General features: G+C 47.8%; 1 protein-coding gene across 6 annotated transcripts in view; it reads left to right on the forward strand.

Annotated features, from left to right (window-relative positions):
- Positions 1-22,331, forward strand: part of LOC135900082 (cytochrome b5-like) — an 84,269-nt gene that overhangs the window by 60,529 nt on the left and 1,409 nt on the right. For 4 of the 6 annotated variants that reach the window (XM_065429534.2, XM_065429537.2, XM_065429536.2 and 1 more), the window contains exons 2-3: positions 11,817-12,072; positions 20,301-20,429. In XM_065429534.2, the coding sequence (XP_065285606.1) occupies positions 11,817-12,072; positions 20,301-20,429 (385 nt within the window). Of the gene's footprint in view, positions 1-9,650; positions 9,952-10,091; positions 10,181-11,816; positions 12,073-20,300; positions 20,430-22,331 lie in introns of those variants that run through there. The other 2 variants (XM_065429538.2, XM_065429533.2) reach the window with 2 other exon arrangements.

Genomic DNA, 22,331 nt, shown 5'->3' on the forward strand with positions numbered 1-22,331 from the left:
GGCATCGAGATCCAGCGAGGAGACTGCGGCGTTGATTAGAGCAGCCATCAGAAATAGCGCGGCACGCACGAAGGCCGACCCCTGCGAGAAGGGCTCGAGTCAAATAATGCTTCACTGGAGCGCAAAGAACAACGGCCGTCGTTATGCGAATCAGACAGCGGCATTTTTAGGCGCGCGGACCACTAGATATAACCGGGAGACCTGCGGACTTTTTAGCGTCCCACATGATTGTATAGAAATGCAGTATACTACTTAGTGCTGGGTCGGTGTCGCAGCGAGGGTTTTCGTCCGGGGCATTTCCTCTTAAAGCACAGCGGGCGAGCAAAGGCGGGCGAGCCAAGTTCGCGGTTTCGCTACTGCCGAAAGCTGACTTGTTTTCGTGCCGTCGTTTTTCTCGTTAGGCGTGGGCATGAAATAACTATGCACGCGACTCCCCCTCCGCACTACTATAGTTGGTTACATTTTACACCCCCGGCCACGGCGGCCGCATTTCGATGGGGGCGAAATGCGAAAACACCCGTGTGCTTAGATTTAGGTGCACGTTAAAGAACCCCAGGTGGTCTAAATTTCCGGAGTCCTCCACTACGGCGTGCCTCATAATCAGAAAGTGGTTTTGGCACGTAAAAACCCCAAATATTATTATTATTATACATTTTCCACTGTTAATTTCCGTGTTGTGTTGCCTGTGTTCGGTGAATGAAATACCGAAAAAAAAACATACGCATTGTGGCCGAACGGTTAGAGCATCGGGCTGTTGTGCTGGGAGCTGTTCGGCGAGATAGAAAGCAGCCACGGTCAGCAAAGGCCGGAGGGGTTCGCAAATAAACGTCCTCTTTAAATAAGTTCGCCGGCTTTCTGCGTGCACCGTTGCGACTGACGTCTTAAGTGCGTAAGCGTGGTGGGGCACAGTACACGGCATACAGACGTCAGTGGCGGCCTCATATACATACCAAGTAGTAGTTTGGTTAGGAAGTGCAGACGGCTGCATTCTCCGTCACACGCATGACAAATCTACGTTCCTGAACGCATGAGTGGAACGACATGAGCGGAGCTTGACACAATGCCCACGAGTACTGTGTGCACTGGGAATTCCAATATATATATATATATATATATATATATATATATATATATATATATATATATATATATATATATATATGGAGGTTGCGAAAGGAAGATTCGTCATTTATTTTCACATGGACCTTGCACTGTTTCTTCCACATAGTCGCTACCGACATTGCGAAATTTGTCGTAGCGTGCAATCAGTTTGAAGAACCCATTCTGGTAAAACTTGGGGCCCTGCGATGCAAATAATTGTCGCACAGCCTGCTCCACCTCAGCATTCTTTCGGAACTGGTGTCCCGAGAGTGCGGCTTTCAATGCAGGGTACAGATGCCCATTCAAACCGGATAACAGCACGTCCTTCCATTGGCGACTGCGTTGTCAGCACACTTCTGTATGCCATCGTGATTTGTACTCGAATAACCTCGGCCACGCCGGTCTCCTGCCTCTTGTTCGGCGCTCTGCGCATGCGTCATCCCACCTCCGCCGACGCTCCTTCCGTCGTTGACCAGTAACGGGCGCGGATTCTTTTGGTGTTTGTTTCACCTGGTGTACGATGTTCTCATTAAAAAAAATGACGAAACCTAATTTGGGAACGTTCCTCGTATATAAACAAAGAAAAAAAAACCGATGAACAGCAGTAGTTCGGCAATGCAGAAGCCCAAATTTTTTACCTTTATTCTTCTGAAGTTTTACTCTTTATAACAAATATACAATTACATTTTGCCGCGTTTCCTACAAAAAGTCATAAATACCTGAACTTCAAGCATAAAACGCATTTCTTTTATTTTAAAACATAATAGTGATGCCTCGTACGTGGATCCAAAATGAAAACATAACTTTCTGCTTTTAACATAGTAGGCTGATGGGATATGGGACCGGAAGTTTGTTTGGGTTGCAGGCTCACTATTACCAAGGCGCGTGCAAAACTGTATAATAAGCTGTAATGTCTAACTTGTTACATGCGAACTAGACAGAACTCGCGGAGGGTGTTCAAATAACCGTTTGCGTCGTAACTTAAAAAATAACGAGCTCGAGACGGCTAAGCAAGTGCGAAACGCCGCGTGGCTGATTGTAGTCTTCTCACAGGCGCAGTGCCATAGGTACAGAAATGCTGTACACACCTCGTCGTGAACTGCGCAAGTGCATTTGCTGTAGATAAGTTCGGAGGCCCGGTGGTTGCACTTTGCGGTGTGTCTCCTGGCACAGGGCTTTAGGTCCTTCCAATAGCAGCACCGCAGGAAATCGTCAAGCTCATGAAAGTTTGGAAGCACCAGAGGCTTAAGAAATGTCCGCTCCATGAGTCGATGAGGGTTCATTCAATTTGTCACGACTGAGCAGTTTGGCCAGTATATGAAGCCAGGGGAATCGTTCAGAACTTGCCTTCTTCCTGCTTCCCTGCCTCCGTCACCTAAATCACACACATAAATTTGGAGGCGCGGTTGTAGAGGGCATAGGGTGTTGGCAAAATGAACGGAACTCGTAGAGTCGATCGCTCTCAAATTATACATATATTGTTTGCTTAGAACTTACTCCCGCACTCACACTCACTAAAGTTTTACTCAACCTGGCTCACTCGTACTTGCCATAATTCTGCTCTGCAGGGCTCACTCGGGCTCAGATTCCCCAAAGTTCTACACAGCCGGGCTCGCTCATTCTCAGACTGACGGTTCGGTCTGAGCCTGAGTGAGCTTGAGTGAGCCGACTCATGAGTGAGTTTTCCGACCTATGGTACAGGGTGCATTCTCATGAGGCGACTATATGCTGCTTATTTTTTAGAATAAAAGGCTGAAATCTGGACGAAGCTAAATGCATCACTGAAGGCCGTTTCGCTAGAACGAAACAGTGAAGACATGCTATCCGCCGCACTAATACGATGCAGTTTGAAACTGCAGAATTTTTCTGCATCCTCTTGTTTCCTGCGATAACACCTCATTTTCTTACTATTAAGACCCTAAAGACACCGAAGGCATGCAGTAATGTCTGAGCACGACCATATGAGAATGTTTGAATATTTCACTACTTCGGGTTAATATTTGGTGTACACTAAGAGGCTGTTTCAAACAGATTCTCGCGTATTCGGTCCCAGGACCATCCACCTTTCCTTGGCTATTTAAAGCACACACTATCTATCTATATGCCGTCAGCTCACTCAATTATCTTGTACAACATCCTGCCTCCACAAGATGTAGAATGTTCTTCCACGTCACTGTACGCACACGTCTGTGTTAGAGGAAACGTGGCTAATTTTTCTCGCTGACTGTTCGTGGATGAACTACGTGCCTTGTTAAGCACCCTGGTGCGAAGAGGTTTCCAAGGTGCCCTGGTGAACTACGACGGAAATATGGCGTGAATGCTGCTGGATTTCTTCGGCAACACTGGTTAGTTAAAAGCGTGGAAAAGCGTGGGAAAAGCGTGAGTTAAAAGCGTGAAGGCAAAACGCTTGAAGCGTCAAACTTCTGTTCAGGTAGATCCGCTTGCACTCTGTATGCACCACTACCGGTTTCTCGAATGTTTAGTCTTCAGACTTGTATTTGATATTTTTGTTCGACTGATTTCAATACGAATATGGGTGTAATTCTATTAGTGTAAAAAGTAATTCACAAATTAATTGGTTAAGTGATACGTTTTTTTATATTTATTTTAGGCGTGATGCAGTTTCTAGAGTTTCGAACAATCACCCATGCAGCCTACTGCCGTCCTCTCCAGACTTTTCGTGAACAGTCAAGCTGCGAATTCACTCGGGGTGGCACACTTTACGCCCTCGTATTGCAAATATTGTAACATGAACAGAAGAACCTTCGTCTCATGTCCCTGCGGCGATGCGTATACTTCGGAGACGGACGCGATAACCAAATGCGCTATCGCACGGCATTCGCGCTGGACAATTTGTGCAAGGAGTTGCGCCCCGCAGTGAGATTGGTGACTTCTGTGCATGTACTTCAGAAGTCACAACATGCAGTATATTGTAGCGGTCGAGGACTATGTTGGGTGCATCGCAAACAATAAGTTGTTCTTTCCAAAATGACAGTGTGAACCGCCCCCAAAAGCCTCCTTCTCTCACAGTAAATGAATTGAGTGCCAGAAGAAACGCTGAAGACCAGCGATTTTTTTTTAGCTCATGCATGCACTCACAATTTACACTCGACTTCTTGGGAAACTCGTGTTCTTCCTGAGTTTTGTTTAATCGAGCGTGCCTCGCGCGGCCAAGCCGCCACTCCTATACTTTGCGATGCCCGAACAAGCCTCGCTTCAACCATGCGATGACACTCGTCGTAATGGCAGAAGCAGAGCCTTAGATTCCCGCTTGACTGGCCTCACAGATAGCTGGTCGACAAACAACTTGTTAAAAAAATAGCCCTTGTCGTGTTTGATGTCTTTGAACGTTTGCCAAAAGATGTTCCTCAAAGTTTGCGGCTTGAGACTTCCTTGTAAAGCGTAAATGCCCACGTGCCCAGACAGCCGCCTATTAAGTCTGCACGTCATGTCATGCGCTGCTTTATCACGGACGCATCTAATCTTATAACTGCTTAAAGGCCTTCCCGCCCGCGGTGAGCTAGTGCGCGCTGTTTGCAAAATATGAGTAGGCTATCCTGTACAAAATTACAAACATCCCATCCCGTTTGCGCTTGTATAAGCGCAAAGGTGTCAGAACAATGGAAGGGCCTTTTAGCTCGGCGCAGCACAAGGATGAACGATGTAATACTAAAAAATGACGCAGAACTTGCGTTTAAAGAATAGGTCGCTAGCACTGCGACGCAATCATAAAATATGGTGTCTATTGACCAATTTTCTTCAGGCTTCAATCCCGAAGCCACCTTTGTTAGCCATGAAGAATTTCAATGTAGCATATATAAGTTGTGAGACGGGGGACTCTTTCTCTGCAAATTGGTTATTGAATTACTCTATTCTAGCACACTACCAGCAAAATTATGTTGTAATATTTGAGTTATTCTTGTGAATTAGCTTCAGTTGTCTAAAATAATAGCAAAACCACAGCTAACATGCTAGAAGTAAAAATTTGTGCGCGAACCATTGATGATGATTGTGACTAATCGAATAGCCCGAACGAGCGAACGAGCGACAGCCCCCCCCCTCTCTCTCTTTTCCAATCTAAATCTCCTCCTTCGAGCGAGAACTCGCGTTTGACCATCCCCCCTCTCGCCCCTTCCCCTCCCCTACCCCCTTCAACTCCGTTGCGTCCTTTTTCTCGGTGCCTTTGTTTCGCAACTCCGGCCATCGAACATTAACCACCACCGACCACCAAACACAAATCGTCGACCACAGGACGCCGGCCACAACCAACCACGAAAATGGGCGAAAGAGGCCAAGAAAGTTATCCACACAACAAAATACGCGCAATAAACCAGCGAATATTAGTCTAAACCTTTTGCTCTATAAGGCTTAAGCAACGGCTGGTTGCTGCGACATAATTCTGCTTTACTGCGCCACTTTCTTAGATGGGACACAGCAATGAAGGAGGGCACAGCCCCCACGTGTACATGAGCCTATCTGTTCTACCATTACATTATGTGTAATTTAATCAAGCAGCGCAGTAATCCACAACTTAATTCTACACACGGCGATTCCTGCCTTCAAATGGATTCTTCACTGTCAAACGCTCTTGAAAGAATGGAGACATGTGTTCATCGGAGGAATGAAATAGCCTGATAGAAGACACAACGTTTTTATCTGATTGTTGAATCCTTAATTGAGCAAAATTCTTGGCTACACTTTGTCTCAGCTCCAGTGTGTTAGTCTTTGGTTTCTCATTGCGGTTATCCCGATACACTGATAATATCGCCTCTTTCAGACCACTTAAAGCGGGCGCTGCCGTTATAAGCAGTTGGTGGTCATGCTAATTTATACTCTATTCTCGGGGTTGCTCAGCCTGGTGCATTTCATACTTTCGTTTTCCTTGCTCCCTCTCTTATTTCTTTCTTTTCCTTTTTTTGAGAACGTAGTATGAAAAGTTGTGTCGATTGCATAATGCTGAGGCGATTGCACAATACACTGATTCTGTATCACGGCACCGAGTGCGACCTTGAAGGCAGCAGCAGATCAGCGGTCAAGGTGCAGTAGGCGCTGTGCACTTGATAAACACAAAATGCGCCTTCGTGCCAAGTCTTTTCGGGGCTGTCGTTTCGGATTGCCTTGCAGTGAGCGCGAAGAAACCGGCGGCATAAAAGTGTGAATGCAACCGCAACGCCTACAGCCCCTCTGAAAAAGAATGTGTCGCTAATAAAACAGCAATTACAGCGTCCTTGCACAGCTGTCTACCTTGGGCAGTCACTCAGTCTTTGGAGATGCACACTCGCAGCTCTATCATTTTGATTCTGAGGGAACTCGTTCTTGAGAGACCGCCAGAACGGGGTGCGACAGTTTCTGAAGGACAGCGAATCTCGCTGGCCCTGTCGGACTGCTATAAATATAGTGGGTCGCTTGTTCCCGGCGGGCTTTCCTGCTCTTGTCTGTGCCAGGACAGCGACTCCCCGCGCGATGCTCAATAGATTTGTCGTTATATTTCTGAGCTCGCCCTAGCATTACGCAACACTGTTGCGAAGGGGCAAAGGAGCTCCCCGAATCAAAGTGCCGGGTGCACTAGCGATTTTCCATTTTCTTTCTTTCCTTTTTACTTGCCAGGCCACAGTGACGGTCGTCGCCACAGTTGCGCGGTTAGTATTGTGAGGTACCCTATAAGGGGGTGTCTCTGTTGACCTCTTGCGTACGCCGCGGTGCTCGTACTTGTACGCGGCGGTATAGTGGGCGTCAAAAGTATGACACGACCTCCTGCGCGTCTCAGGTTGTATTCTTCGGTTTTACGTGCCAAGACTACGACTTGATTACGAGGCACGCCGTAGTGGGGGACTCCGGATTAATTTTCGCCACCAGGAGATCTTTAACGGGCCCCCACTGCGCGGGACACGGGCGTTTTCGCATTTCGCCCCAATCGAAAAGCGGCCGCCACGGCAGGGATTTGATCCCGCGACCTCGTGCTTAGCAGCGCAACGCCAAAGCCACTAAAGCACCACGGCGGATGCATCTTAGGTTCAGAGGTCACTCGTGCGAGCGTGCTTCATGTGAGCGACTCACTTCATGTGATGCAACCCACTAGACGATGTCTACACAGTAGACGACGCACCCTATAGCACACTTGGCAGCGGCTCAACGACTCACACATATATCGCGGCCAGGCCAGGACAGCGAGAGAATGAGCGCGCTCACCAACTGCACCGTGCGGGTTTCTGCATAATAATTAACGAGCGAGCTCACGTATGACGGGCAGTGCGACCTCAGACAAAGGTGTCCGTTGGTATCGTCGCCTGGCACAGAAAGAGCGGCGCGCGCCAGCGAATATAACTTTGCAAAGAGAGAAAACTGGGCTCACCCACTTTCGTGCCGCCCGTAATACGAGAACTACGCGGCCATCGGGTGCGGGGATCGGGAGTGATGATATTATGCGCGGAGTCGGGCAAATCTCCAGCAGTGTGCCCTGCGAGACGATAGCCGGACCGCATTCCGCGGCACTACGCGCGCCTCAGCGACGCGGCGGCGTGTGGGGAGAGGGTCGCATGCCGCACCAACAAAGTGCGATGTGCACGGTATTTGATTCAGCCTAGCCAGGTCACAGACAGTCGGGCGGCAGCGAGCCACCGTGTGCGTGGGAACGGCAGAACGTGGGAACGTGTTCGAAAGCACTTCTGGTCTCCACCCAAGCACAGTTTAAAGCAACATGCGTGCTCCGATCGGAATGAGAGATGTGCTATCTCCTGTCCACACGTACTGTAAAAGGTCCGCTTCTAGAAACGGGGTGTGGGTTTCGAATGCGGGCGGCAGGTTGACGGCCGTTAATGCGCCGCCGTAAAGAAATGTGGCGTCCGCCCGCAATACTAATCGGTTCTTTTGGGTATCGGTGTCGAAACCTCTGAATCACTGAGATAGGACTCTGTTTGGCACCGAGCTGCTTATTTGAAGATCGCTACTCTAATTATCAACCAGATGGTGTTGATTGCACTGCTTTCGCAGCATTTGCAAGTATCTGCTTCCTATCTTAGCGTCTATTTACGTTTTAGGAAATGTGTAGCGTGAGTAACTTAAATTAGAACTTGCATTTTCGTTTTTACATTTATCGTCCTTGAGTACTGAATGTGGTCACGGCTATTCGCAACATGCGGTGAACTTCACCCTAAGGCCGTGAAAAATAGCGAGAACGTTGTTCGCTACTAGGAGCAGGAAGGCAGAAAATGTCCTTAAAGAAGCAGGATTTGAAACGCGGCCCTGAAACGATGCGCTTTACCTCGGAAGCTCCTACTTAAATACTTAGGATCCAAGAAATTGCTTGGCTCGGCATCCAATGCGCCGATTTTAATTAGATTTGCTGCAGTTAAATCAAAAAGAAAAAGTTATAATCTAGTGACTGTAGGCAGCAGATGTTTTATTTAGGCCGTAATTGTTTTATATAGATTTTTGGAGATCGCAAAATTAAAAAAAAGAAACACTCTAGTACCAAGTTTGCAACACTGTAACAAACAACGGTATCGCAATTACGTAAACTTCACTTATTAAGACATCCTAATGTAGACAAAATTAATGCATTATACAGCGCTCTTGAATATACGCTGTTTAGTAGAACTTCTGCAACACTTTCGTAAGCATTGTAAAAATTCACGTATAGGTTGTAAACTCATATATAGAATTCGGCCACTTTATAGACACTTTAACCGATTACAGAAATGTGCTATCTGTTTTTGGTGCAGAATACCGGATTTGTAAACTTCGTGCTTCAGCTTTCTTAAACTTACAGATTTTTGGCAAACATGGCAAAAGGTGCGAGGTCTTAAATCAAAATCCAGCTTTTTACGGTTGCCAGAATGAAACGTTTTCCCTCAAATGCAGCAAAGTCCCTTATGGAAAGTTTCATTATGGAATTCCATTAAGCGGTTGTCGAATGAGAGCATTTATGATTTTTATATGCAGTTGAATAAAGAAATTGGAGTTGCCCCGAGCTAAAGCTTCCGCTTATTGTCCTGCGTGTTCATTGAAGAGCACATGAAACGCGGTAGCTTGAAAGAAACACCAGTACACGCACGAACGCACGCACACGCTTCGGGGATTTTTGCATCGACGCATTTTAGACACGGGCCCAGGGTAGCCAACGAAAGTTTGCCCCGACAAGATGTCTCGGTCGCGAAAACAAAGGCGCAGGAGCAGCATCGGGCGCAAAAGAGCCACGTGAACTCTAGCGAACGACCGTTATTTGTCCTTGAGTAGAGTACTCTTAGAATAGAGAGTTATAGCAGACAGCTTTAGCTGAGCGCCGCTTACGCTCACTCCGCTCACATTTCGCACGGTGAGGCACTGCAGGGAACTACGTAGATGTCGCATATGATAAGCAGGTCTTGCCGAAACGCGAGCGACGCGCTATCAGCTCGGCTGCTAAACGGGCTAAACGCCCAAGAAGCCATGCAGACGCGTAATCAGTCGGCTTTGTAAGTAGAGCTAGTGAAGCAATCTTCGTACTGCTGCCGGCATGAGCGTCGTTCGCAAGCGTACTAGCGTTCCCGCTAAGCGGTTGCGCGGCAATCGCTAGCATATGCCGGTCTGAGCGTAGCGGACCGTAAATTTTCAGCTAAAGCGTCCTGTTATGTTATAGTTTAGCGTATACACAGTCCGCTCTGCTCAGAGCGGTGCCAGCAAGAAAGCTACAGTGCGCGTGTACTAGTGACGGGACAGCGTAAGGCGTGGAAGAGGGTGGCGGTGCACCCATCTGGCGCCTCAGTCGATTTGCAGCGAAGCTGAGTTCGCATCACTTGCACCTCTGGGAGACGCGCTTATCAGAAAGGCGAAACCAACGCACCTGTCTGCAGTGCCTGAGTGCCGTGAAACGTGAGTGGAACGGCAGTAAGCGTCGCTCTAATACCACCACCTATGCTCTCATTCAGCTACTGGTCTCGAACCAGCTGTTGTCGCTGTATGTTGCTCACGCAGTCCCGAGTACGCAGTTGGCGTGTTCCTGACAGGTGGCTTGCCCAGCGGAGAGAATGGTTGTCAAGCAAAGCATGCCTTCGCATGCATTCACGCACTTCTTTATATCCCGCAAGCCGTTAACTACAAGGTATAACTTTAGCATTTATCTTTAAGATGAAACTACTGGCGTATTATCACTTTCGCTATATTTTCACTCAGTGTTCCAGTACATCTCCGGTCTGCAAAAGCTAAGCAGAGCTGGTCGGCTGGCGCGCGGCCACGTAGATGGCGTCAAGTCCCGTGACGCGTAGGCCTGGAAGGCTGTCCACATAGTTTCATACAATAATTACTGGCGGGAACGCTGGCGCTAGTGTCTACGGGAGCTGTAACCGGGTGGTTGAGATAGCATGGGAATGATGGGTATAGTACATGGATTTGCGTAAACTTCGTCCTTCTGGCTTGAAACGGCTTCGCGACTGTCTCAACTCGTAATTTTCAGCAATGTGCCGTGTTATAAATAACCATATTAGCATTATTAAAATTGTCCTTAGGGCAGGACTCGAAAACAAGACCTCTGAGCACATAAGCCCGATATTGAAATCATTGCGCCGCGGGCGCATGCATCGACAAGTGGCATCGCGGACGCCCTCAGGAATTCCTCGCGGGCAAGCGGGAGCGTTGAGTCGCTTGGCGCGTTTCCATTTGGCCAACTCGACAGGCTGAACCGCTGCATTTAGTAGCGATTGTCCGTATTCGCAAAGTCTGCTGCGCTCAGAAAAGTATAGATTGTTCTGAAATATAGGAGAATAAAGGCGGATAAAGCATATTAAACGAAGCCACAAGAATGTCTGAATCCACAAACACGAAGATAAGACAAATACACGTACTTCCCATCATTCACATGGTGGCTAAACGATTGCAGTGCCAGAGTTTCCTCTAGCAATTATTGTGGGAAACTCTGTGGCTTTTCAGCGGTCATATTTTCTAACGATCCGTTTAACTTTTCATTCTCATCACGCGTCGCGCCGCTAATCCCGGCGGTGACCACGAGGCGGTGACGTAACAGTCCAATGACGAAAGGCGAAAGGAAGGGTGAACTAAATGAATGGTTAGAAAATATGGCCCCAGAAAGAGTGTTGGCAGAACGCGGCACGTTCTAAAGTTCTGGTGTAGTCAGCGCCTCGATAACTTAGCAAGAAAGATCGATCCGCTGCGGCGCGAGTCGATTTGAAAGGACATTTAGAAAAAGCGAACCCGCTCTGTACCGACCTGTCGTGAAGAAATGGTTCCGGTTGCCTTGAAGAATTCACCTTGAGCTTGCACCTTCGGTCATTCTGCAGCGTACGTCACGGGCGTTCTCTCTCTCTCTCTTTTCTTATCTAACTTATTCGAGTTGTTTTGCACAAACGTGCGCGACATTCTTTCTGTTGTGCGGCAGTAAATCGGCTCTCCTAGGCTATCTATAGGCGTAGCCATTATATATCCCCGTGTCGACGGACTCGACGCGCTTTACCAAAAGTCCAAAAGCCGGCTCCCGCGTCCGATGCACGGGCTTCCACGACCGCGAAACTTGTCTGCCGGCGCGATTGCGTAATCGCTAACGGGAGAAGGCCCTTTATTCGACGGCACCGCTCGCTTTCAGCAGCCGCACTCTCGTCCGCAATTTGTCCCTTCGCCCTGCGTGCCTTTCCTACGCGCCCCCATCTCATCGAGTGGGCTTCAACGAGAGAAAAAGCGACGGGGTGCCGGAAACCGAACACATTCGCTTTTGCTTTCGTGCGCAGCCGATTCAGCATGCTGGACGCTCTGAGCTCCCTCGTGGCCGTCGCCAGCACGGGCCTCCAGCAGCTGGGCAACGCGGCGGCGTCCATGGTGACCGCCTCTTCCGACTTGGCGCCGGCCGCAAGTGACGGCGCCGGCGATGGCAAGCCCAAGCTGCCTTGGTACACGCTGCAGGATGTGTACCAGCATTGCCACCAAAATGATCTCTGGATCGTGATTCACAACAGGGTGTACGACGTCACGAACTTCCTGGACAAGGTACGTCCGTCGCTCGAGGCGCTCGCACGCGCGTCTCCAGACCAACGGAAGAGGCAAGCCGTGCGGTTAGCAAGGACGTGACTGAAATTCTATGCATTCTTTTATGACAACGAGATTGGGAGATCCCGTTCAGACGCTTTCCGTTGTCGCGCCGTCCGCAGTGAAGCCGGCTTCCTTAAACGGAGTGTGTGTGCCGATTTCTGGGTGGGCCATTTCTGACAATCTTTGTATTTACGTTTTCCTTATAAGCTAGGAGATTCGAGAAGACCGCTTGCACAGAACTCTTTAGTTCAGTCTAATTCCCGTCTTCAGAGCGATTTCAGTTTTAATGGAGCTTCCCTAGGCGATAAGTCACTTGCACGAAACCGTTAGCCAGCCCGCTAGATTAACACAAGCTTGGGAAATAAGCTTGAAACAGTCTGCCCGCACGCAGGCTGATTCCAATCTTTATCGTGCTGTGTCAACATGGCTGCCGTGCGGCTGGCTCGACCCGAACTGATTGCCGAGCTCCTGATGTTCTGCGAATGTGTGCTCCGAGATCGCACGAACATCTTCGAAGTGTTCGACGAATACGAGCTTCAGAGGTGATTCCGGTTTGGTCCCGCTGGCATCGCGTGCCTCGCCGAGCTCCTCCTGTGTGACGATCGTGAACATCCGACCTGCCGGAGCCACGCTTTCAGCGTGGAGCAACAATTGGTGCTCGCGCTCAAATTCTTCGCCCCCGGTGGTTTTTGATCACGGCCGGCGATACCATCAACGTGCACGAATAGACGCGCCCAAGCCGCATTTTCCGCCATTAGTGGGTCATGTCCTCGTGTGACGTGGGTGACGACGGACACAGGAAAAGAAGCGTGCTACAAGGAATTTGGCGATAAAAGCAATGAACAATATGTTATTGCAGCCGGAAAAAAAATTGTATTGCGTCTATTCACGATCAACGTAAAAAATTCTGAGTTGGTCAATATTTACAAGGCTGCCCGAGCACACGACTGTTTTGCTCCAACGAAAACGGAGTTGATAAACTTGTTTTGCATTGTTTTTTGCATTCTTTTACATCTCGCCGGATCCTGGGCCTTGAATTGAGAATTTCGGTTAGGCCTGTCCATGCATGTTCGCGCTTTTTTCTCGTCACAGCGGAATTAAATTTACTGAATAATGGGGCTCTTCACTCACCTATCAGATGTATCAAGTCCAATTTCTCGTCTTCCGTCCGATGCTGACTTCTGATACGCTTACTTGCAGGCTGTATGTCCATACTTGTCATTCCGTCCGCGGGAAAGCGTTTACGAAAATCGCGGTGTCTTGCCGGCTATTTACTTCAGGCGACGGCCACCGATTGGTCAGTGCCAAGCGATGCGGACCTCTCGACCGAGTTAGGCCCGTTCCCCATCTCATTCCCTGTCGGCGGCAGAACTTACTGCCTAGGTACTTAAAGTACCTACCGTCTTCATTAAGTCTAATTAATGTTTGTCGGTTCGTACAAGCGCGCTATTGCGGCCGGGAAGTCCGGTCTTAGTTTAGGTTAGGATAAGACGAGATTCGGATTTAAGCATAGACTTAGAGGCTCGCGTTTGTGCAAGCGGGTGGGGAAAAAAATGTATATAGACCTTTTCTACCGGCGAGGAGGAAAGTGTGCGCGGTGAGCCTTTCCTCCTCTCTAGCTTGTGCGAGCCGGCGCTGCGCTGCTTGAATGTGTTACCGTCGCGTGCTGTGAAATGATTTGAAGATGGTTTGACTCGCGCTTTGTGAAATTTCCAATCGCTGGCCGTCATCGGCCAGCGATTGGAACTACCTGCCCACCTCTGTTGCCGATATTTTTGGCACTTGTTTGTTTAAAACCGCCGCGCAAAACTATGCATTTGAATATAATCTGCCTGGGTGCCTCTTGTGTTCTTGCGTTTCGCGTAAACTTGTGCTTTTTTATTGCTGTTTTTTATAATGTTTTCTTTTTCTGTATTATGACTAAACCCTTCTTTACCACTCCCTTCTGTAACGTTCCGCTTGGGCCTTGAAGGTATTGAAATAAATAAATTTACGTGATGTGAGTTCATACGCGGTCGTCGAAGAACCACTGTGTAGCCTTTTGGTATAGCGTAGTTACAGTATGCGGAAATTTCTCTTTGCTGAGCAAACATGCGACGCACATCATCAGCCGCGGTGCGTGTATGTGTTGTGAACTATTTTGGCTGTATCAGTTTTTACTCACCGAGTAGCAGCGGAGTTTGGGAATTGCCAGCGTGAATTCGAAAATCTCACTAACTGATCGGTTGGCGCAAGAACTAAAACATGAATGCTCGAGTACGGCGAACTGTAAAGCAACCCCGAAACATCCAAGCACTAATCGCTATAAAATATTTGCATCAGCCACGGGCATCGTTCTCACGCATTTCAAGTCTATTATAGACATGAAATCACTGTGCTGTCTACGTTAGCTTCCTGCATGAAACCGATGGCGCTGTTCAGTACAGCGGCCACTGCTGTTTCCGTAAAACGGGTGCGTGCGTTGTAGATGATGGGACGAACGACAGCGAAAAAAAATAGTTAGCATCACTGGCTAACACTGATCATTATTGCCTAAAAAAAGAAAAAAAAGGCCCTGGCTAACACCGCACTAAGGCCTAGCATGGTGATGCCGCATGCTCGGACCATGCGCTATATAGAACAAACAGATCTACAACAAAGCGTCTACCACTGCTTCAGACGCTCGCGCAGTCCGCACCCGGTCGCTTTACCGCTCGACAAGTGAGACTGTACAGTGTGTTGTTATTACTAACCAATACTATTTTATTCGTGAGTGGAAATCTCGTCCAGCAAATGGAGTATCCGCACAGTGTATCTACAAATAACAATTTGAACGCTTGTCAGAGTAAACGACACCGCTTATCCACCAGCAGAACGGTACACATTCACGCTGTTAGGATCTTCATATCTTTACTAACTACACAATGCTGCTAAATCACAGCTTAGAATTACAATGAGAATGCTGCAGTAAGGTTACTGAAGTGTAAAGTATTTTCAGAAATACGAAACTGATCTCCGAGACAGATTGTACTCTCAAACGCGCGCGCACACATCGCGCTGGATGCTCCGGCCCCCTAAATGGCAGCATAAACTTCGGTCATGCCGACTTAAACCACTTTAGTACATCTCACAGAACCGTTTCCCACTCAGAAGACGCCACTTCATGCTAAATAGAGCGCGCGAGCACGAAATAACTCCTAGGGAATGTCACCGAGCGTACACCTGCCTCGCCCAAGCCAGCATGCCGACTATTTGTACACGGAGAAGCTGTGGAGCAAAGCGTACTGTAAAGATCGAAACTTCATCTTACGCAGCATCGACCCAGATAACCATTTATGTTCCATGGATGTCCACATAACTCGATGTTTTAGACATTTCATACATTCTATATATATATATCTACTTTTGTACAAACAACATTATAGATACATACCATGGAAAAGTCCCTTCTAAATCACGTTGCTGTAACATCGTAAGGATATTGCAGATTGACCTATGTGACCTCTAATAGATTCTCACTTTAGGCATGCAGATGTCTATAGAACTTCTAGTGGATATTTCCCAGTTCACACTACCGAGCTATACTTGCAAGTACCACCACGGATATGTTATTAAAGGTGTCCTGAACCACCCCTCGGGCTTGGGGAAAAAACACAGTGCGCTGGTAGCATACGCTGCTGTGAACATCTCAGCCGAATTTTGCAGTCGTGCGCAACGCGTGGAGCTCGCAAGCGGAGCGCGAAGTCAGATTTTTCTCAAACTCTCTCCTTTCAACAGAGCCACGATATGGACAGCGCGAACGTAGGCAAAGGATGGCGAGAAACGAAGACTAGCGCTGACTTCCAACTGGTCGCGTGCAGCACGTTCCAAGCGGAGCGAGGTGTGGTGCGACTGCCTCGCTAGTCGGAAAATTGCGAGAGGCAGTGCGTGGCTGAAGCGTGGGCGCGATTCCCAGCAGCCGCTGCAGACAGACCTCCGCTCATGTAGCGCCTTGGTATACAGACGCGTAGAGTGCCTCGATGTGCTTGTCACCGCGAACGGGAGCGGAGGCGAGCGAGCGCATCGATGCACCCTAACGACACGCGCTGCTCCGGCGCCATCTCGTAGCCATCGTCGCCTTGGTGAAATCCAAGGCGACTGAAGCCTGGAGTACAGCGAACCGTACCAACCAGACGGCCTCACAGACTGTGACTGTGACGAAACTGTGTTGTGCGTTTTTTTCTCTTCGTACTTTCTACGCCTTACTTTCTTTCCTTTCGTGCTTTCAACATCTCCTGTGGCGTTGACAAACGCCTGCCCTGGGTTACAAGGGATCAGGACCCCTGACTTACTTACACGGTCTGTCTTGCGGGGCACTACGCTTTGCTTCTCATTTTCGACGTACCCTCCTCCTCCGCTTTTCTCCTCGCGCTTTCTTCGCTCTCGCCGTCTTTCATCGCCCGCTGCGCTCCGCGTTCGCTCTCATCTTTCGCTGTGCTCGTTCGCTCGGTTACGAGGTGCGACGTTGACGCTCGCCGCAAGAATGGGCGCCTAAGAGCTGCGCTCTAAAAAAGACCTAGCAACTATTCAAAGAACACTTTAAGAAAATTATTGCCTGTAGCAGATAGCACAATTCTAGTCCATGAGCTGGTCTAATCGAAGATGCGGACGTTACTTGCACGAAAAATTGAAATGCATCATCGACTAATTAACAAAATTTTCCTAATTAAGTTATTAACTAAGTGCCTTATGGCACATCTTGCAATTTACAAATACTAGCGGTTGAGGCTGCAAGGCATATCCAGTTGAAATGAATTGTGGAGATGACACCATTTACATGACATGCGTCGTGAAACTTGCGGAACAAGTGCTCTGTCAATTCACTTACTTTCTTAAAACGTCGTTTTATGCTTTGAAGCACAAAATTAACGAGAATGCCAATGCATTTCTCCGCAAAGGTGGGGAATCAATATTTCGAAAATGATGTCATCCTGAGAATTCGTTCCAAGTATATACGCCCTGTGAACTGCCCAGCTTGAATTTGTATTCAAAAGGCGCAGCGCGACTAGGACGGGGGCAATTGAATGGCTTTTGAATAGCAATGAACCAATTCGCCCAAATGAAACTTTTACTAGGATTTGAAAATTGTAATATGTGCCATAAGGTAATTAGCTTAAAACTTAATCAGTTCAGTTTTGTTAATTATATAGTCAATTGTGCATTTCAGTTTCTTGTGCAAGTAATGTCCGCCTGCAAGTAATATCTGCCACAGGCAATTTTTATTTTTTTAATGTGTTCGCTGAAACACCCGGTATGTTAGAAGGACGTCCTCTAGATTTTATGACGAGACGTGGACAAATGGATTGTACCTGGATGTTGAGTGGATAGTGGTGGTCCACTGGGGAAGGAAGAGAGAGCTATAGCATTGAAATTTTGTGACTTTCGCACGTTTTACAACTTGTGCTACTGGATTGCGATACCTTTTTGCACTTGATACCAAACCTGTAAGCTCGCCACACTGACCTTCTATGTAGGAACGATGCACTGAACCTCAGCGCTGACGATATTAGGGTTCGGAAGAAACGTCTATGCCCACCCTGGCGGCTTTGACGTTGCGCTGTTAAGCCCGAGGGCGCGTGATCAAATTCTGGGCCCGATGGCCGCGTTTCGATGGGGGCGGCATGCAAGAGCGCCCTTGTACCGTGCATTGAGTGCACTTTAAAGAACCTCAGGTGGTCAAAATTAATCCGGAGTTCCCCACTACAACGTGCCTCATAATCATATCCTTGTTTTGGCAAGGAAAATCGCAGAATTTTTTTTTTAAGAATGTCTGTTCTCGGTTACAAAGCTGGAGGTTATCCCTACAGAGCAGTTCACGCCAAAGTCGGTAGGAAGGAAGGAAATCAACTTTATTCAGGTCCTGCAGGCCACGAGAGCTTTGGGCTCTCATGGAGTGGGCGTCTCCCACGACGGAACCGGGAGGTTGAGTTTCCTGGCGGCGTCGTGGACCTGCTGGACGGCCCAGAGTTGGAGAGCGAGTTCTTCACTCCGGATTGCCTCTTCAAACTTGCGCTTGTCCTGGTCGTAGTTTACGTGAGCTTGCGAGCACGGCCAGAGTAAATGATGTACGTTAAGGGATGTATTGCAATTGGTGCAATGAGACTTGTCGTAGAGCTCAGGCATGTAATGGTACCACCGGAGTTCATGACGTATGGCGCAATCATTACTGTTTGTATCGCTTGCCTGTCGCTACAAACACTTGGAATATCGTTCCAGCTGTTCCCCTGCCAAGAGTTATCCGTAGTTATTTCCTAGTTCGTGTGCACTGCTTTATCCGAGTTGCTGCCGAGATACGTTTGTTGCAAGTCATCGTTCTTGTTATCGCGTTGTAGTTGTTTAAGGAAAACTGCGAGTTAACACTGGTTGCCATCGAAGATAGACAAGGTCTTCCGGGGTGCATTAGTGTACCATGCAGTTTGTTGTTCCGTGTTTTTCCATGTTTGTTATTCGGCAGGAAAGAGAACCTCCTCCACAAGACCCTGCCTTTCTTTCTTCAATGTAAACCACTGTTGAGTCGCCTTAACTTACCATGCGTTAGTACCACCTTACCCAGAGCCCTTTACTTACCCTGTACATTTTACTTTTTTTTTAGGCAGCACTACCTTCGGGATTGGTCCGCATTGTTAGAGTGCACTATCCTAGGGATCAGTCCAGATTTTCAGTTGAGTAAAGCCGCACTTCCGGTTCCGGTTTTAGGCGCACGCAGTTTGAACGAGCGCATCTGAGTTTCATGTTGTCCCTTTTTCTCTAATTAGTCATTATTACTGCTCCTTACATATCTCTACGCTAACTCTCTGTGTCTTTTGCGTTCCAAGCTTCATTTTGGAGCCTTTATTTTGTTGTCCTACGTGCACTAGAAGACCTCATTTTGTATAATTTACGAGACGAAAGTGGTGAGATATCCAGATCTCATGAGCCCCAAGTCGACCTGAAGTCTCCAAAGAAGGCGGTGCCTTCAAAAAATGTCTTCAAAAGGGAATTTGTGATATGAGCGACCTGTTTTGTTTCAAGTGTCTTGGCTATGCTCAGTTCGCTTTACGTTGATGCCATTGATGTGATATAGGCTGGTAAAAAGGAGACATAGAATAAGTAGAGAAGCGGAACGAGTGCTATTACCCGACTAGCTTTGAGTTCGTGCGCTTTACTTACGTCACATTTCTGCGTACGCGCAGCGCGGTTATTCATACATTGTGAACTGCACGGCTATTCGAGAGTGCAATGGAAATGAAAGCGAATCTGTAGATCGTTCAAGCGCCTTTGCAGAATAATATAGCGGCTCTTAGAAAACGTAAGGCGCACATAACCTCAAGAAAAAGAGCATTTGTATAGGAGCGGTTTCAACGCGCCACAAATGGCCTTGGCGCTCTCGCTTGCTATATCTGATGGCAATATCTCTTTTTCTGCGGCAGTAGCAATAAGAGAAGCAGGCGGCGCTTGGCTTCAAGAAGGTTGCGTTGTCTGCACTCAAGGTCACTCGAACAGCCTCACAGACTGCTAGTGGTGCTCCGCAATTCCGAAGCGCGCGTCCGGCTTTGCGCAGTACGGTCGTTTCTGGCGTTATTCATACGAGTACGGATCAGCAAACTAGACACTTTTTACTCGTAAGCTGTTCAGGCTAACAAATCTCATTAGTCGCGTGACATATCGGAAGAAATACAGTAGTAAAAAAAAAGCACGATATGTATGGAATTTGAGTAGTCGGTGTTTTCGAACGACAAAAACAAACAAGAAAAACAAGCGTTCATGTATTACACATAGCACTACGCTCCGAGTATTGTCCTTAAAATGAAATTTGCCTACAAATTAAGAGCGCCCCATACATTACTGGATATGAGCGAAACTAGTCGATTTTGGTTGTTCTTAAAGACTTTTATAGTCGACATAGCAGAAGTTAAAAATGAGGGCACTGACTCCATAGACGAAAAGAAACTTGTTAACGACGTAAAAGAGGCTCCTCCTATGCTTTCCTTCCTCCTTGTGCTAGTTAGTGGACCAAATTGATAAAACTGTGCGCTAAATTTTACTAAAATGAGAACAGCGATACTTTTATAAGAGCGCTCATGCTTTTTAGCATGCAGGTGCAGCTGAGCTCTCGAGTATGTAATCAAGCTCTCACGGCTCACTATGGTACCTTGGCAACCTAACGTAAAAAGTCGTGATTTTCGCAGCATCCAGGTGGCCAGGAGATCCTGTGGGAGCATGCAGGCAGGGACGCCACCTTCGCATTCATGGGCACCGGCCACACCCGAGAAGCGGTCAGCATGCTGCAGCAGTACTGCATCGGCATCCTAGCCGAGGTATACTGGCCGCTCCTTCTATTAATCAGCCATTGTCATTAATCAGCCATAACTCAGTCGCTGTGGCGTTCGGTTGCTGGCAATGAGGTGGCAGGTTCGATTCCCGGCAATGAGTACGTGAAGCGCTCCAGTATCCGTGTACTATTAATTTCGGTAGTGTTCACAGTGCCCACAAATTTGTAAGAAAATAAGGAACAAGCAGAGAAGGCTCATTTCAGCTGGAAGTCAGCGTGCTTCCACTCTGCCTGCCCCTTATTTCCGTAAGCCTATGGACACTGCAAACACCATCGAAATGAACCGTTTCCAACTCCCCCAAGTTTTCACACTTGCGCTTGTGTTTTACTTGTTGAAGAACCACAGGTGGTCAGAAACATCTGGAGCCCTACGCTACTGTATCTCTCATCGACTATAGTCCGTATGTGTTGCTTCGGGACGTTAAGCCCATGGACCCAATCTATCCGCTTTTATTTACGAATCTCTTTGTGAGACTTGCGCGTAAACTCCGTGTCCAGCGAGTATGAAAGGGAATGACCGTTTGTCTAAATTTCGAGAGTAGTTATGATTTGCGTCATTCAGCATTGATATGCTCACTGGCAGACGTATGAGCAGCTTCACGAAATGTTACAGTGAAATTTGTACAGTCAAGGATCATACTAATGGAACACATGTCTTATTCTAGGAGTTGGAAAAATGCACCACAGCTATTGATTTTTGTGCTTAAGCGATTTTTTTTTGTTGCAAGAAAGTTAGAAAGACGCGCCCACAAAAATGTATGTTTTGACACTGCCACTCGTCAACAGGTTATGAGATATCGAGACTGAAGTAATATGTTAGCTGGAAATGAATTCTAATCGGTAACCATTTCTAGCGGCCTTGACAGCACAGATGTTGCAAGTATGTCGGTGCAATGTCGTGCAGAGTGGCGCAGAAGTGCACATGCACGAATAGGGAAAAGAGGATCAAAATCGCAGCTCAGAATTTGCGCGTAGCTGCAGGGATGTATGACATCCGGCACGAGCACGGAACGGGCAGGTTTGCCTGTGACTCCTGTGCGGAAGGTTGCTTGCACTAAAGAGCAGGAGATAAAACCATAAAGCAGAGAGATTGGTGCATGATAGTAAATGCTGTAATAAGGTCGCGCAGGGCAACGTAACAGCGATACAGCTGCGTGCTTATTTGGTATAACTACTGTGCTCAGGCCTCTGGCTGCGGTTTTGCGCAATCAAAGCGAGAGGAAAGCGGCACGCTTTCTAAACGTTGGCGCTACAACTGAATGCAATCTATAATTTATACCGTGCTGTTTAAAACTAACGTTTGTAGCGACAGGGAACGACTTTCCTGTGGCCTTCCGTTGCTTACAAAAGCTTACACTGCCGTCCTGCCTCGTAAGCGGAAAGTGTCCAACGCGATGTGAATGAATTAATTCTGGGGTTTTGCATGCCAAAACCACGATTTGACTGAGACACGCCGTAGTGGGGGACTCCTGATTAATTTTTCCCACCAAGGGATCTTTAACGTGCCTCCAATGCACGTGACGGGGGCGTTTTTGCATTTCGCCCTGATTGAAATGCGGCCGCCGCGGCCGGTATTTGACCCCGCGACCTCGTGCTTAGCAGCACAGCACCATAGTCACTAAGCCAGCGGCGGGTGGCCCACTCGATGTTTTGTATCCACCAGGCCTTTTTAAATGCTTCCGTTCCATAATTTCGACAGTAAAGTGATGTTATGGCAAGGTATTTCCTTCAAAGGATTGTCGAAAACCAGGCGGGAGATTTTCATGGAGACTGTCCTCATAAGTACGGAGCTCGCTCTGTTGAAAGCTTTTGCCAGAACAACCCAAAGCAATGTATAATTACATTCAAGGTTCCTGGCTGTCAACCGTGTATGCGCCGCTCTCCGGCG

This window comes from Dermacentor albipictus, chromosome 1 (genome assembly GCF_038994185.2).
Source record: "Dermacentor albipictus isolate Rhodes 1998 colony chromosome 1, USDA_Dalb.pri_finalv2, whole genome shotgun sequence".
Lineage (NCBI taxonomy): Eukaryota > Metazoa > Arthropoda > Arachnida > Ixodida > Ixodidae > Dermacentor > Dermacentor albipictus.